Raw genomic sequence first — 17,445 nt, 5'->3', positions numbered from 1 at the left:
GCATCACTTTGGGCGGATCGATAAAACAGTTACACCTACAAAAATATAAAACTCATCCAACAATATGAGCAACTGGGAGAGCGCATGGAGGTAGAGGACCCCTGGACCCCACTTTTAATGCCTCATTTGCCCAGCTCTGTAGCCCCCCAAAAGTGGGTAGACAACTTTCTCTCTCTCTGCCAATAAGGAGGTGAGCTGGGAGTCCGAGTAGTAAGAATTTTAAATTGTAACCAGGAGGGGCTTTGGAAGGAAGGGCAACTATTGCTGCCCCACTTTTTTGGGGGGGGGGGGTGAGATCAAACAAGTTATATCTCCTAAACGCTTTGCAGCAGACAGAAGGGGTCTTAAATTTTCATTTTTGGAAAGGAAGAAAGACACAGACTTTTCCTAATAAGAGGCAGGGGAGAAAAATCATTTGTGGGAGATCCAGCTAGCAGGCAGACCTGGGGTTTCTTGGTCCTGGGGGGTGGGAGGGGGCCAGAAAACAAGAGGGGGGGTGCCTCTCAAGGCTGCCACTATTAGGGGCATGGAAAGGGGTCTTTCTAAGAGGGGGATCCCTTTACACGGCGGGATAGGGGGCGGCAAAGGATCACCCCTCCCTCTCCTTCACCCAGCCCTGGGGTGGGGTCGCCCCACGGCGCCCTCGGGCTCCGCTGTTTGGTTTTGCTTTTACCTGCTTTTGCTCGACGGGACCCCCGGCCGCTGCTTTTCCACGCCGTCCCAAGGCGCCTCTCCCGCTGCTGCTGCCGGACAGGGAAGGCGAGAGGGCGGCTGGCTCTGGCAAGAAGCCTCCCCGCCCAGATCCGGAGGGGGCGGCCTGGCGAGCCGCGAGGGGTCGGGCCTCTGGGCGCGGATGAGAGAGGCGAGGAGCGGAGCCCGGGCGCGCAACTTGCGCGTTTTCACGGGGCTGGTGCGCCAGCTTTTCTTAGAGGTTTAAGGAGCGACAGGATATTATTGTTATCATTTAGTAAACATGCACTTTGCAAAAAAAAGGTTGCGTGGTGAATTATAAACATTACTTCTCCATCCTCCCCTTTCTTCCTCCTTTTCTATAGATTGTCTCCAACTCAAAGTAAACCCCTTGAAATTAATGGATCGAGTTAGTCATGCCCATCTGTTTCTTTTCTTATTATTTTCATTTATATACATTTATATTATTTTGCCAGATTTTAACATTTTCGATTTCGACTCCCTTCCCCCTCCTCCTGCGGTTCCTTACATTCCCCCCCATCTTTTCCTGCATGCTCCAAATTATCTTAACTTACTCTTTTATTCTTCTGATATATGTCATATATCTATCTATCTGTCTGTCTGCAGGTTTTCACAATAATGTGCCAATGTCTTAATCTGTTTACAACTTGCTTGTAAATACACAATAAACCACTTCCATTCCTTTCTAAAGAGTTTGTTATCTTTATTTGTTATTCTTCCAGTAAGTTTCGCCATTTCTGCATACTCCATTAATTTCTGTATCCAATCTTTCATCGAGACCTCTTCATCTTTCCACTTTTGGGCAAATCACATTCTTGCGGCTGTAGTAGCATGCATAAAAAACAAACAACTATACTGTTTGGGTAGTTCTAATCCTATAATTCTCAAGAGAATGCCCATCAGTTCCAAGGGGTTTACTCTAAGTAGTTGTAACACGGGAGACAGGTTCTTTCGGTCCATCCACCCATGAATATTCTCATCCATCACTTCATGTACAAATATTCATGTGTTCTTCCATACAGATATATTCCATCCATCCACATACATATTTCATCACGCTCATATATATCTACACTTTCTTCCTTTCGTCTGTCTAAATGCAACATGTCTGCCTCTTCATCAACCACCTGTTTGACTTTCTGTCTATTCACCTGATCCAGTCATGCTTATACAAGTCTGTCTATCCATCCATGTCCCCCCATGTCCATATCTATCGGTCATCCGTATATGTATCTGTTTGTCTCTCCATCCATCCATGTCTGTGTCCGCACATCCCATGTCCAGGTCTGCCTCTAGCCGTCCTTGTCGAAATTGGTCTAACTGTCCGTCTATGCCCATTGACCGAGGTACAATACCAATTCATCCATCCATCCATAGACAGACAGATTTGTACCTGCCCATCCACCCACATACAAATCTACCTCTCCAGTTTTCCATTTCCATCCATTCAGATGCATGTGTTTGTTTATCCATATGTTGTTTAGTCGTTTAGTCGTGTCCGACTCTTCATGACCCCATGGACCAGAGCACGCCAGGCACTCCTGTCTTCCACGTTTATCCATATAATAATAACCATTTTATTATTCGATTCACACCCCACTCTTCTGACTGGGTTGCCCCAGCTGCTCCAATGTATGCGGGGGGGACGGGACAGATTTGTACATGTGTCCACCCATCAACGTACAGATCTGTCTGTCCATCCATCTCCCGGTTCTTAGTTCAACACACTTGAACCACTACACCACAAATGGCTCCCAATATATTGTGTTTGTTTGTTGTTACTTACATATTTGCTTAAACTGGAAATTTTCATTTTTGAAACTGTAGTTTTGCTTGTTTACCTTACGACAGCACAGGCATTTTTGTCTTTTATTGGATCCGTCTTACATGCTATCAAAAGTTTTGCATATTGCCATTCCCACCCCCACCCCAAATTTTTTAATACTTTGTTCCCTGCTCTGGGATTGAAAGGATTCAATGAAGAGCAAGCTATAAATATTGTTTTCTTTTTAAGTCCCTGTCTATACCAGCCTGTTAATCTCTGTAAAAACGCGTCCATCTCTCGCCATTGATAATCACCATAGTAAAGGGACCAGCATATTAATTTCTTTCCTAAGCGCTTCGTGTTTTAAAATATGCATATTTATTCAAAGCATTGTACATATTCATTCTTCCTGGCCGCCTCCACAGACTGTAATGCAGAAAGATAAGAAGGAGGGAACTTTTGCAAATGAGCCCAGACTGGGGACTCCAAAAATGCAATTTAAAAACAAAATGTTGCCATCCGCTGCATACATTTAAAGCACACCTGATGCACATTTAAAGGACATGACTCGCCCCCACAGAATCCTGGGAACTGTAGTTTGTTAAGGGTGCTGGGAATGGTAGGTGTTAGGATTTTTTGTGGGAACTCAAGCTCATTAAATGCACATTGAATGCACTTTATACAGAACTTGCTCGCGAGTAAACGAGAGGGACAGGGTGGGTCTGCATGGGTGAAATCTGACACATGTTTTCTTGTTATAAATTCCACCGTGCTGCTGAATTCTGGATCCTGTCTTGGAAACCCACGATCCTATGCATGGGTTTATTTGGGAAACTCAATTGGGTTTCAGCACAGCGACGATCTCAGGAGCAAATCCCACTGCCACGCATGAGGCTTACTCCCGAGTAAAAGCATGCACCGACCTGGGACATGCAACCATCATCTGAGGCCCTCCTCTGTGAGAGGTCCAGAGGGTGGTAACATGAGAATAGGACCTTTTCTGCAGTGGCTCCCTATATGTGGAATGTTGTCTCCAATGGGGTTCACTTGGCACCTTCATTACATGTCTTTAGGCACCAGGCAAAAACTTTCCTCTTCTCCCAGGCCTTGGGCTGCATAAACAGTCTATGGCCTTTTAAACTATGTGTGTGAGGATTATTGTTTTCATTTGTTACTATGGGATGTATTTTTGTGTTTTTTATTGTAAAGTGCCCTGTGACCCTTGATTGAGGTATAGAAATTATTATTCTCCTTTGAGCAGGGCTGGGTTTAGGTTTGATGAGGCCCAGAGCTACTGAAGGTAATGAGGCCCTTTATATGTCCAGCTGTCCTTGGTCAACAACAAATTGTCACTGTTTTTTGTGTTGCATATATGCTATATGGCAATTTATGGACCTAATAAGTATCTACACAACACAAAACACTGTTGCTGTAAGTTTTACTTTGTTTTTTATCTTATATTTTGGAAATGTACATCTAGTTTTTCCCCCTTTAAATTTTGGGGGGCTCCCAAGAGAGCGGGGCCCTAAGCCAGGCATGTCCAAAGTCCGTTTTGGGGGGGCCTAATCTGGATCTGGCCCCTTTGGCAGTTTATTTACTGGGGTAAAATCCGAAAAAAGCCCTCAACAACTTCAATCCTAGAAAAAGGTCAAAAACTTTGGTTGGCCGGCCCCCACAGCCCTTCACTTCATCAAGTCTGGCCCTCTTTGAAAAAAGTTTGGACCCCATTGTAAACTATAGCTTGTTTAGCTTATACGTAAATCCGACACTGCCTTTGAGTAAAAAAGGTTTGCTCTGGAATTGTGTTCTGCATGTTTTGCAAGCCAAGCCATTTGTGCGCAGCCTTCGCTCGTTTGCTTTGCTTTGATCGGCTAATTAGAACCGCAGAATTGCAGAGTTGAAAGGGACCCCCGAGGGTCATCCAGTCCAACCCCCTGCGAAACAGGAATCTTTTACCCAACATGGGGCTCCAACCCATGACCCTGAGATTTAAGCGTCTCATGCTTTCCCGGCTTAGCGATCCCAGATCTGCCTCGCGAAATTATTTCACTGGATCCACGGCGCGTTTGCAAAAACCTCCATTTAAGAGTTTTTAAAAGCCACGCGTCCCTCGCGCGAAAGAAATCGAAAACTGCCCTGGCGAACGGGGAGGGGCTTCTTCCTTTTCCTTTTTGCAAGCACGTCTCTCGTTTGCAAAAAAAACACACAAAAAACCCCACCGCCTAGTAGCTCTTCCTGCACGAGAAACTCCGGCGCGGAGAAACATTCCCGCCTCTGCAAAATAAAAACCGGCGCACCGCAATCCATTACAGCTGCAAGATCTCTGGCGCCACTCTTTAAATTGAATAAAAGGAGCGGCGTGGTGGCGCATTGCATGGCGCGAGTGCTGCAGGTGCGTTTTAGCCAGCAAGGACTGGGGGACCTGCTGGTAAGAGCGCTAACAGAAACGGCACCCTGGTATCCGGGTTTTGCAACTCTCCCTTTCCAATAAAAGTCCTGCGGGACGGAGGAATGCGGATTGATTCCGGATTCGAAGCGCGCACGGCAGCTGCGTCCGCACGCCGCCCTGCCAGCGTTGCTGCGCGCTCAGGTATGGCCCCAGAGAAAGTGTGGGGAGGTTGCCTTGGCCCTTGACGCTGCGGGTTCCTCTTCTCCTGAAATGGCTAGATATCTCTATTTTTAATTCGCCTTGGAAGGGGGGCGGTCATGGAGAGTCTTCCTTCTTGCTTCCTGCTCTTTCTCCAGTCCCTCCCCCCACCCTATTCCTCCCTCCCTTTCCCCCTCTCTCTATTGCTTAGGGTGGAGAACCTGCGACCCATCAGAGGTGTTACTTTGGCCTCAGAGGGAGTTGCAACACTACAAAGTAAAAATGCAGTTTTGAGCAACAGATTCCTGTTTTGCAGGGGGTTAGACTAGATGACTCTTGGGGGTCCCTTCCAACGACAATTCTGTTATTCTGCTATTCTAATTAGCTGATCATAAACAAGCATCTGAGCTAAGTCTGTGCCCAGATGCTGGGCTTGTAACACATGCGTACCACGATCCCAAACCAGAGCTTTTTTTACACAAAAGGATATTATGATTATTTTGATTATTATTACAATTTGCACACAGGCCATGCTTCCTGGGGCAGATGGGAATTGTAGTTAATCAACATCTGGAGGACCACACAGTCTTCCCATCTCTTTCACAACCTAATAGGTTGTTGTCATTCAGTTTTGTGGGTTTTCTTTCTTAATACTTGCAAAGCTAAATATTGGGGTTTTTTTTCCTTTTAAATTTTTGCAAACTTTATTGTGACATAATGATTGTTATTAAGCACCACAAGGTTAAATTTTTTTACCTAATGAGCCCTTACCCCATAGTATTTAGAAAATGCTGTCTTGTTTTTTGGGTGGCGGCTCCATTTTGCTCCCAAAATGATTAGCACTGTGCCACTCACATTTGCTCTTGGAGGGGAAAATGATGAAAGGCCATTCCAGTCACTTTATTTCTTCCTGGTGGTTGCTGTTGTTTCAATTGATAATAATTACTTCTGGTCTCCTTTTCAGGTTGATGTCTCCATGGACCCTTTGAAGATGTGAGTATTTGGAGTAGAGGATAAGATGTGGCTCAGAGAAGGCCTTAGATATCTAAGCAATGGCTGAATGTGAGCTAGTATGATTACAAATAAATGTGGATTTTGTTCCTCAGCCTGAAATAAGGAGGTTGGCTGTCATGGCCTTTTTAGTGGTGGCTCCCAGATGGTAGAACGATCTTCCCCAGAGAAGCTCGCCTTTTGCCTATGAAGTCCCCCCGCCTTTTGGTGTCAAGTGAAGTTTTTAAAAAGAATCCCAGCCCTTTTAACATCATCCTAGGCATAGTTCCATCCTTATTTTCAGACGGTGATATATCAATACATCACAACGTTTAGCCGGTGATATATTGCGATGTGGAAAGCCAGATATCACCCAGCCCTATTACTGAGATGTTAAATTTCTGCCTTTTATGGTGGTTGAGAGTGCAATTTTATTTCTGCGGAGTTTTCCATCTCTCTGTGTGATTGTATCAGGCCTGAGGAACCTTTGACCCTCCAGTGGCAGCTGGGCTCCATAGGAAGCTGCCTTAGTTGGACCAAAGTTTGTAAGCCAGCAACAAACTATGGTTTCAGTTGATTAAACAAACCACAGTGAAGCTGCTGGGGCAGAGTTGAAACATATAATACTGAGTCGAGATTTAATAAACCATGACCCAGGTTGATGTGCGAGACAGGCCAAATTTTGCTGCGATGAATGTGTGTTACCCTATTTCTTTCCCCTTCGGAAATAATTCTTCTGTCCAACACACATGACATCTAAGGTTTCTCTGAACTTGCTTTTCAGGTCAAACCCTGGCAACGAGAGAAATAATGGCAAAACTCTGAAGAAGCATGTCAAAGCAGCTCCACCAAGGCATCCTGGTAAGTTTGCGCTGCTCAGTTTTTGAAAATGTTTGGGCTCGGGAGTAATAAACAAATGGCACCTGCAACACAGTGTTGCAGTGGGGAGGATTTACTGCCTTTGGGTGGCGCGGTGGGTTAAACCACAGAGCCTAGGACTTGCCAGTCAGAAGGTCGGCGGTTCGAATCCCCGCGACGGGGTGAGCTCCCATTGCTCGGTCCCAGCTCCTGCCAACCTAGCAGTTCGAAAGCACACCAGTGCAAGTAGATAAATAGGTACCGCTCTGGCGGGAAGGTAAACGCCGTTTCCGTGTGCTGCTCTGGTTCGCCAGAAGCGGCTTAGTCATGCTGGCCACATGACCTGGAACCTGTACGCCAGCTCCCTCGGCCAATAAAGTGAGATGAGCGCCGCAACCCCAGAGTCGGTCACGACTGGACCTAATGGTCAGGGGTCCCTTTACCTTTATAGCCCAGCTCTCCTCCAAGGAGCTCAGGGTGGCATACAGAGTTCTCCTCCCCATGTGACCCTCACAACAACCCTGTGAGGTAGGTTAGGCTGAAAGTGAGTGACTGGCCTGAGCCCCCCCCCCCCTCAATGAACTCCATGTCTGAGTGCAGATTTGAGTCCTGGTCTCTCCAAAGTCCTAATCCGACATTCTAACCACTGTACTGCACTGACCAGAGAATGGTGCAATGTTTAGCGTTCCTTTTAAGGTTGATTCCTGCCAGCTATGCCCTCTGCCAGGATGCTCCATTCCGTCCCCTCTCCCTGATTTCCACTGGCTTCTGAACATAGATAAGTCCTCCCTGAGCTTTTCTGCTTTGCTTTCTTAGCTCCCGGATTCAATCCCCTTAGGTGGGAGGTCAGTAAAGAGATTTCTCCCTCCCCTCCACTTTAAACAAATAAATTAAAAGAACAAATCTCCCCCTGTGTGTGTGTGTGTGTGTGTGTGTGTGTGTGTATACACACACACACACACACACACACACAGGGAAGGAAGGGGAAGAAAACACCTTTTACCTTTTCTGCTTTACAGAAAGTTTCCTTAACATTTTTATATATTTACAATTTTTTTGACAAAGTAATAATAATTAATTAATTAATGTACAGTCGTACCTTGCAAGTCGAACAGGATCCATTCCGGAAGGCCGTTCGACTTCCAAAGCATTTGAAAACCAAAGCTCGGCTTCTGATTGGCTGCAGGAAGCTCCTGCAGCTAATCGGAAGCCGCGTTGGATGTTCGGCTTCCAAAAGAACGTTCGAAAACTGGAACACTCACAGCCGGGTTTGGATCATTTGGGAGCCAAAACATTCGAGAACTAGGCTGTTCGAAAAGCAACTGTATTTAAAAAGAAGGGGCAAGTGCAAATGGGCCAACGTTTGAAATTAATAGGGAAATAATGGAGAATGGGAACAGGAAAGGGTCTGTATGAGAGGCAGGTCAGAGTGGCTTTTCTCAGGGTGGGAGAAGCTGTCCCAGATGGGAAGTGGGAAGATTCAACTTCTCTGTATGTGTGAAGATTAAGGTAAAATGGTGACTAAGGGCCACATAGATGTATTTATAATTTTGTGTTTTATGAGGATCATTAATGTATTTTACTTTAGGATTTTTCTGTTAGATCTATTTTATTATTATTATTATTCCCTTTTGTCTAGTTTGAATTTTATGGCATATTTGGTTGAAAACCTTTAATAAAATTCATTCAAAAGAGAGAGAATGTGGAGCTATTAGCATAATGAAGAGAGATTTGTATGCATTGCCCAATATATTGAACTTCTCTGTCTGGCCCTCGGGACTCCCTCCAGGCCGTGCCCCACACTTCCCTGTTTGCACCCTCCTTAAGACTTTCTGCCTGCCTTACCAAATTTTGATAATGCTTCCTGATTTGCCTGGATGGAGGATAGAGGGGGCTTTGTTTGTGTGGAAAGTAGCCTACCTTACGGACTGACATGTGGCCCATGAGAGATTACCCAGAACAGAATGTGGCCCTTGTTGTAAACAAAAATTGCCCTTTTCCCTTATGGGGTATCCAAGAGCCCATATAGATTCCTTACATAGGTTCCCTATTGGTAGGAGAAAATAACAGAGGCCAACCAGAGAATATTGAGGAGGGCAACCAAAATGGTCAAAGGCCTGGAAACGATGCCTTATGAGGAACGGCTAAGGGAGCTGGGCATGTTTAGCCTGGAGAAGAGGAGGTTAAGGGGTGATATGATAGCCATGTTCCAATATATAAAAGGATGTCACATAGAGGAGGGAGAAAGGTTGTTTTCTGCTGCTCCAGAGAAGCGGACACGGAGCAATGGATCCAAACTACAAGAAAGAAGATTCCACCTAAACATTAGGAAGAACTTCCAGACAGTAAGAGCTGTTCGACAGTGGAATTTGCTGCCCAGGAGTGTGGTGGAGTCTCCTCCTTTGGAGGTCTTTAAGCAGAGGCTTGACAACCATATGTCAGGAGTGCTCTGATGGTGTTTCCTGCTTGGCAGGGGGTTGGACTCGATGGCCCTTGTGGTCTCTTCCAACTCTATGATTCTATGAGAAGCAAAGCAGCTAGTAAGCTTGATCTTTACTGTTCTGTTGCAACAGGGTGCTCCGCTCACCCGCAGGAAAGGAGGAGGGACAACGAAAAATGGCATGCAAGGCCTTATAAAGACTTTTGAAATTGCCACCCTGTAGATCAAGACCACCCCCAGAAACATCATACATACCGGTACATCACAGAAGGGGTGTAACCTAAGACCACCCCTCAGATACCTCACACCTACATCACAGAAAAGGCAGTCTAAACAGAAATTTGAATGTTGTTTTTCTCCTGTTGTTTATCTCCTGTCTGGCAGGTTACAGTGGTGCCTCGCAAGACGAAAAGAATCTGTTCTGTGCTTCTCTTCGTCTAGCGGTTTTTTCGTCTTGCAAAGCAAGCCCATTAGCGGATTAGCGCTATTAGCGGCTTTTAGCGGCTTATCTGCTGATCGGATCAGCTGATAAGCGGCTTAGCGGCTTAGAAAAAGGGAGGGGGAAAGGAAAAAAAACCAGCAGGAACTCGCAAGACATTGTCGTCTTACGAAGCAAGCCCATAGGAGATTCGTTTTGCGAAGCACCTCCAAAACGGAAAACTCTTTCGTCTAGCGAGTTTTCCGTCTTGCGAGACATTCGTCTTGTGGGGCACCACTGTACTTGATTGGATTTCCTGGGGAGCCTGGCCATTCTTTTGTAGTGATAAATACTTAGTTCCTGGGCCAGGTCACAGGCTCACACCCTATTCAAACACAGACATACCCTTAAAACAGGATTTGTGAAGGAAAAGACAGTGGGGAGGCTTTTCCACTTTGACCTTGCAGAGAAAACATTTGCTCAGTTTAGGAATCAAAATGGCTTCAGGTCGGTCTTCCTGTGCTGATCTATGTATGTGCGGTTATGAACATTACCAGATATCGAAGACCTCAAAATTCCTATCACACCCTCAGGCTGGAGAGAGTTGTGCACCCCTGAAATAAAGGCACATAAGAAAAAAACATTTGAAAAAATATGGTTCCGGAACTGGAATATTAATAGATAATGTGTAAAATGTCCAGGGGTAAGCAAGGAAATAATAAAAGAATAAATGGAATAATTATTAAACTACAACAACACAACAAGATGGAAGAAGTAAAAAAAAGGGGGGGAGTGGGGGGGTATAGGGGAAGTTATAAAAAATTCTAATATAATATTTCTAATCACATTGCATTTATATACAGTAAAGGGAAGTCTATAGCAATTAGGCATATTTTAATTTAGTCAACTATGTAATAGGCTTATGTTGCAAAATGAATATGGATTTTGAATTAGATGTTTGTAATTCTTTTTCGGTTTTGGAATAAAGTTTAAAAAAGAAAAAGAAAAAAACATTTTGTTTTCCCTACAGAGATTTATGCCCCGTTCCCTGCCCCAAACCAATCTGGCTGCAAAATCTTGGGCTGTTTTTAAGGATTGTGTGTGTGTGTTGTGTGTTTCTTTGGCACCCATTTCAGGAAAACTGGAACCCCGGTGCTCCTTTCTCCTCCCAGCCCTCTCGGCTGGGTTTTCTTTCCACACAATGTGCCTGCAAGGCTTCTGAACAGGGCATAATCCTTTACGGCCAAACATTTCTCCCCTCGTTGGGGTCAGAAGTCAGAAAGCCATTGTCTGGTTATTTATAGCTGTGTCCTGTCTCTGAATTATCTTTGTTCTTTTGGGGCAGGCAGGTTGGAAAGCAGCCGACAAGTGGCAGGCAAGCCGGCTGGAGGTTTTGTGCTTGTGCCGGAGCCATTTTTACTGGGCCAGGGGGTTAGTGTGCTCAGCTGCACAACATCCAAGTTCTTCCCCCCACATCCTAGGGGAGGATGGTGGGGCACAAGGCAAGGAGCCCAAGTGTGGGTGGAGCGAAAGCTGGCGATTGGTGGAGCCAGAGCCCATCAGAGGAAGTGCCAGTTTAGGCCACATTCACAGCATAATGCACATTTGGAGCGCATGGCTTTGCCCCAGAGAATCCTGGGAACTGACATTTACCCCTCACAGGGGATTAGGCCAAATCTAGTCCTACATCCTTCTGACAGTGACTGACCAGGGCCACGGGTGGCGCTGTGGGTTAAACCACAGAGCCTAGGGCTTGCCGATCAGAAGGTTGGCGGTTTGAATCCCCGCGACGGGGTGAGCTTCTGTTGCTCGGTCCCTGCTCCTGCCAACTTAGCAGTTCGAAAGCACAAAGTGCAAGTAGATAAATAGGTACCACTCCAGTGGGAAGGTAAACGGCGTTTCCATGCGCTGCTCTGGTTCGCCAGAAGCGGCTTAGTCATGCTGGCCACATGACCCGGAAGCTGTACACCGGCTCCCTCGGCCAACAAAGCAAGATGAACACCGCAACCCCAGTCATCCGCGACTGGACCTAATGGTCAGGGGTCCCTTTACCTTAAATACCACTTGAATGGTCATGATTTCCCCCAAAGAATTCTGGGAGCTGTAGTTTATTACAGATGCTGAAAGTTGTTAGGAGACCCCCAATTTCCCTGGCTCAGCTACAATTCCCAGAGTGGATTAATGAGTCAATCCCTTTTAACGGGCGACTATGGGAATTGTAGCTCAGGGGAGGAAATAGGGGGGCCCCTAACAACTCTCAGCACCCTGAACAAATTGCAGTTTCCCAGGATTCTTTGGGGGAAGCTGCGTTTGTTTAAAGCGGTATGATACTGCTTTAAATGTGTATACTGGGGTATCTCGGGTTAAGAACTTAATTCGTTCTGGAGTTCTGTTCTTAACCTGAAACTGTTCTTAACCTGAAGCACCACTTTAGCTAATGGGGCCTCCTGCTGCCGCTGTGCCGCCGCTGCATGATTTCTGTTCTCATCCTGGAGCAAAGTTCGTAATCCGAGGTAATATTTCTGGGTTAGCGGAGTCTGTAGCCTGAAGCGTATGTAACCTGAAGCGTATGTAACCCGAGGTACCACTGTACTGTAGATGGGGCCTTAGGGTGTCAAACCAAACCCCTTATTTGTGGGGAGTGGGAGGCATCTCTCAAAAATTCCTCTGGTTTTCTCCTTCCAGGGTCCTTCAAGAAAAAAGAATCTGAACTTTTTGTCGGCAATCTCCCATTGGATATCAAGGAGGTGAGGCTTGGTGCTTTCTTTTTTGGAATATATTTCTTGCGGACACTTCTGCCGACTGCCTTTGTCTCGTGATGTATATTAAGCCGCGAAAAATGCGTCTGTGATATGGTCTAGATAGTCCCATGTTCTGGTTTTCACCTAAGTTGCCATCTACAACCCTCCTCTTTAAACCAACACCCCCATCATAAATGTGTCTCTCTTACAAGGATGTATATTGGGCAAGGGAAATGTCAGTTCTCTGTCCAGTGAGAAGGTGGGACCTGGGCATGGGATGCCTCTGTCTACAACCCAGGACATGCGTGGTCATGTGACACGGTCATGTGGCGCAGCTTTGTGGGCATAATCTGGCTCAGAAAGCTCCGCCTTTACCCCTTCTAGCCCGCCTTCACCCCAGTCCATTTGCACTATGTACCGTATTTTTCGCTCTCTAGGACGCACCTTTTCCCCTCCAAAAATTAAGGGGAAATGTGTGTGCGTCCTATGGAGCGAATGCAGGCTCCTTGGCTTCAGTGATAGCAACGCGAAGCCTCCGAAGCCCAGAGGATGCGCTCCCTCTGCGCTCCGGAGGCTTCGCGTTGCTTTCACTGAAGCCTGGATAGCGAGAGGGGTCGGTGCGCACCAACCGCTCTCGCTCTCCAGGCTTCAGGGATAGCCGCCTGAAGCCTCCGGAGCGCAGCGCGAGTTCCCGCTGCGCTCCGCAGGCTTCGGGTTCCTTTTGCTGAAGCCGGGAGAGCAAGACTCTCTCGGCTTCAGCAGAGAGGGAGAGCTGTGCAGTGCCCCTTCAGCCAAGCAGGAGGAGAAATGGAGGGGGCTCTGTTTCTCCTCCCGCTTCGCTGAAGGGGCGCTGAGCAGAGAGGGGGAGAATATTTTTTTCTTGTTCTCCCCCTCTCAAACTAGGTGCGTCCTATGGTCGGGTGTGTCCTATAGAGCGAAAAATACAGTACTTAAAGCACTACCGTGCCACATTAAAGGATACAGCTTCCCCCAAAGAATCCTGGGAAATGTTGTTGGTTAAGGGTGCTGAGAGTGGTTAGGAGACCCCTGTTCCCTTCACTGAACTATACACAACTGAGCTATCACCTGGGATAGCTCAGTTGGTAGAGCAGGAGACACTTAATGTCCGGGTTGTGGGTTCAAGTTCCACGTTGGCCAGAAAGATTCCTTCATTGCATGTTGTACAGTGGTGCCCCGCAAGATGAATGCCTCGCAAGACGGAAAACTCGCTAGAGGAAAGAGTTTTCCGTTTTGGAGGTGCTTTGCAAAATGAATTTCCTATGGGCTTGCTTCGCAAGACGACAATGTCTTGCGAGTTCCTGCTGGTTTTTTCCCCTCCCCCCCCCTTTTCTAAGCCGCTAAGCCGCTTATCAGCTGATCCGATCAGCAGATAAGCCGCTAAAAGCCGCTAATAGCGCTAATCCGCTAATCCGTCAATGGGCTTGCTTCACAAGACGAAAAAACTGCTAGACGAAGAGAATCACAGAACGGATTCTTTTCGTCTTGCGAGGTACCACTGTATGTATATATAAATTGATGATGGTATGTAAAGTAACACAGTAGCTTACAGCTCGGAAGCTAAATAACTCTTCTAGGTGATTGGTAACTTCTTTGTAAAGACTATACAATGTCCAGACTCTTTATATTCAAAAGAACTCTACTTTCATAAACATATAACCGAGAAGAATACATTTACAATCTGATGCTTATTCACTTTGTTCCTTATCAAGAGCTCCTGTGCAGGTTTCTCCCGATTAACATTTCTGTTTTCTAGCCGTATCACTTGGTCCAGTCCGATGTCCATAGCAATGTATCACGGCCACTTGGTTGGGTGCCCATACTGCATAGAATCATAGAGTTGGAAGAGACCACAAGGGCCATCGAGTCCAACCCCCTGCCAAGCAGGAAACACCATCAGAGCACTCCTGACATATGGTTGTCAAGCCTCTGCTTAAAGACCTCCAAAGTAGGAGACTCCACCACACTCCTTGGCAGCAAATTCCACTGTCAAACAGCTCTTACTGTCAGGAAGTTCTTCCTAATGTTTAGGTGGAATCTTCTTTCTTGTAGTTTGGATCCATTGCTCCGTGTCCGCTTCTCTGGAGCAGCAGAAAACAACCTTTCTCCCTCCTCTATGTGACATCCTTTTATATATTTGAACATGGCTATCATATCACCCCTTAACCTCCTCTTCTCCAGGCTAAACATGCCCAGCTCCCTTAGCCGTTCCTCATAAGGCATCGTTTCCAGGCCTTTGACCATTTTGGTTGCCCTCCTCTGGACACGTTCCAGTTTGTCAGTGTCCTTCTTGAACTGTGGTGCCCAGAACTGGACACAGTACTCCAGGTGAGGTCTGACCAGAGCAGAATACAGTGGCACTATTACTTCCCTTGATCTAGATGCTATACTATATATCATGAATGGAAATTGTTTCTACCAACATACGTGTGCAAAACTCCCTGGGAAAGGGGAGGGAAAGAGGACCTGGAAAACAGATATAAACTCTTTGTGAAATGCTTTCAGGTGTGCTTGCTGTGAATCAATCACGCAGGTGCCTTTCTGCTACTCCGGAAAGCAGGAATAAAGACTCTTTTCTCTGAATTAACCCCTTCCTCGGGAGCAATGCTCTTCCTACCCGTGAGAAAGGCCTTAAAGTCTACAGTTTCACTTCAGACAGATCACACGGACACACACTGTCCTCAGCAGAGCAGCCATTCTCCTCACATACGCACAGAGAGGAGCAGAAAGCAGTTTAAAAAAAAACGACAGTTACTGGAATAACAGTCACAACGGAACGGAATGCCTCTCTCATCTCTCGTGACTCAGCCAATCACACGAGGGCTACTGCCAAAGGGGAGAAAAAACCCATGTTAAAAATACACAGTAATTTAACATAAGTAAATATCCCCATTTAAGGAAATTTTTACCATTATCCTTAACGTTGCATTACTGGATAGCTCAGTTGGTTAGAGTGTGGTGCTGATAATGCCAAGGTTGCAGGTTCGACCCCTGTAAGGGGCAGCTGCATATTTCTGCATTTCAGGGGGTTGGGCTAGATAATCCTCAGGGTCCCTTCCAACTCTCCGATTCTGTGAGTAGCCGAGTGATCAGTCCTTCTTCCCAAGGGATTCTGGGAATTGCAGCTGGGGGGGGGGTGGTCACCTAGCGCTCAGCCCCTTAAACAAAATCTCCACCTCCCAGGATTCCTTGGGAGGAAGCCATGACTGTTTAAAGTGCTCGGTACTGCTTTAAACTCACCCTGCAGACGAGGCCTTAGATTTAAAACTCGGGGACTTGCCTCTAAATGTACCCCTTTGTGTGCTGTAATTAAACTGCAGGGATCTCTTTTGGTTTAGCCTGGGGGTGATTTTCGGGGTGGGGTGTCTATCCCGTTGTGAATCTTCCCCTCTTGTTTCTATCTTAGACAGAGTTAGCGCTCGCCTTCAGGGAGTTTGGCGTGAAGACGGTCAAGAAGCACAAGACAACTTTTACCAGGTACACCCTGCGCTAAACGGGAGGTATTGGAAGAAACCTTTGATGACCCTCCGTTCAGGGATTGGGGAACGTCCGCCCTCCCGCGAGGGTGATCCTCTTTGGCCTTGCGAGGTCTTCCCATCATGGGCGGATAGCCTGGGGGGCTGAATGCATTCCCTTCCACCTGTGGTGATGCTCAGATGAAGGATGAAGGAAGAGAACGGGGAGAGACTATGCCCTGCTTGCTTTGGGGGTCTTTGTCTCCTTTTATCTGGCTCCACCTCCTTTGACTTGGACACATCCTGCTGCCTGCAGTAGGTTGCTGTTGCCACTTTCCCCCAAGAGTGGGAGGACTGTGGCCCCTGAGGCCGACCGATCTGGCCCTCGCAGCTCTCCCTAGACCACGCCTCTCATACCACCTGCTTCATACAATCTATGCTTGCTTTTGTCTGGCCGGGACTTGTAAACCATACAGTCATACCTCGGGTTGAAGTCGCTTCAGGTTAAGCCTTTTCGGGTTGTGCTCTGCGGCGACCCGGAAGTAAGGGAGCGCGTTATTTTCTGGTTTTGCACATGCGCAGATGCTCAAAATGACATCACGCGCATGCGCAGAAGCGGTGAATCGCCAGATGCACAGACGTGGGTTGCGTTCGCTTCAGGATGCAAACGGGGCTCTGGAACGGATCCCGTTCGCATCCAGAGGTACAGTGGTACCTCGGGTTAAGTACTTAATTCGTTCCGGAGGTCTGCTCTTAACCTGAAACTGTTCTTAACCTGAGGTACCACTTTAGCTAATGGGGTCTCCCGCTGCCGCCGCACAATTTCTGTTCTCATCCTGAAGTTCTTAACCTGAGGTAATATTTCTGGGTTAGCGGAGTCTGTAACCTGAAGCGTATGTAACCCGAGGTACCACTGTATATATTCGGTGGCCCCTCCCACTTTTGCCTCTGGCCCCGCCCACCACTGGCGTGTGGTTCCGGAAGGGCATGTAGCCCATGTCTTTAGCCCATGCTCAGCGTTTCTCCTTCCCTGGCTCTCTTTTTTTCTGGAGAGATTGAAATGCCAACATGGCGCAACAGCTGACGTCGCTTCTCCTTCTCCGCAGCTTTGGGTTTCTGGAGCTGGCGTCCGCCGACATGGTCAAGCTTGCCATCAAGCAGATGAACGGGAGCCTGGTTCACGGGCGACGCATAACAGTGGCCGTTGCAGAGGACAGGAGGCCCCGCGAGCCCACAAACAGGGACACAGAGATGCCGGTAAATATTCCTGCCTCTCTTTTAGCATCGTCTAGAATGACAGTTCAAAAGCACGTCAAAGTGCAAGTAAATAAATAGGTACTGCTCAGGTGGGAAGGTAAACGGCGTTTCCGTGCGCTGCTCTGGTTCGCCAGAAGTGGCTTAGTCATGCTGGCCACATGCTCTGGAAGCTGTACGCTGGCTCCCTCGGCCAATAAAGCGAGAT

At 47.0% G+C, this 17,445-nt stretch overlaps 1 protein-coding gene across 2 annotated transcripts in view; it reads left to right on the top strand.

Annotated features, from left to right (window-relative positions):
• TDRD10 (tudor domain containing 10) overlaps positions 1–17,445 on the top strand; it is a 35,733-nt gene that overhangs the window by 7,124 nt on the left and 11,164 nt on the right. The window contains exons 1-6 of one of the 2 annotated variants that reach the window (XM_081173677.1): positions 523–931; positions 6,028–6,056; positions 6,838–6,914; positions 12,455–12,516; positions 15,935–16,005; positions 17,090–17,240. In XM_081173677.1, the coding sequence (XP_081029803.1) occupies positions 527–931; positions 6,028–6,056; positions 6,838–6,914; positions 12,455–12,516; positions 15,935–16,005; positions 17,090–17,240 (795 nt within the window). In that variant the 5' untranslated portion in view covers positions 523–526. Of the gene's footprint in view, positions 1–522; positions 932–6,027; positions 6,057–6,837; positions 6,915–12,454; positions 12,517–15,934; positions 16,006–17,089; positions 17,241–17,445 lie in introns of those variants that run through there. The other variant, XM_081173678.1, reaches the window with a different exon arrangement.

Source organism: Podarcis bocagei (genome assembly GCF_964188305.1).
Source record: "Podarcis bocagei genome assembly, chromosome: 16".
Taxonomy (NCBI): domain Eukaryota; kingdom Metazoa; phylum Chordata; class Lepidosauria; order Squamata; family Lacertidae; genus Podarcis; species Podarcis bocagei.
This window is presented reverse-complemented; position numbering and strand designations above follow the sequence as displayed.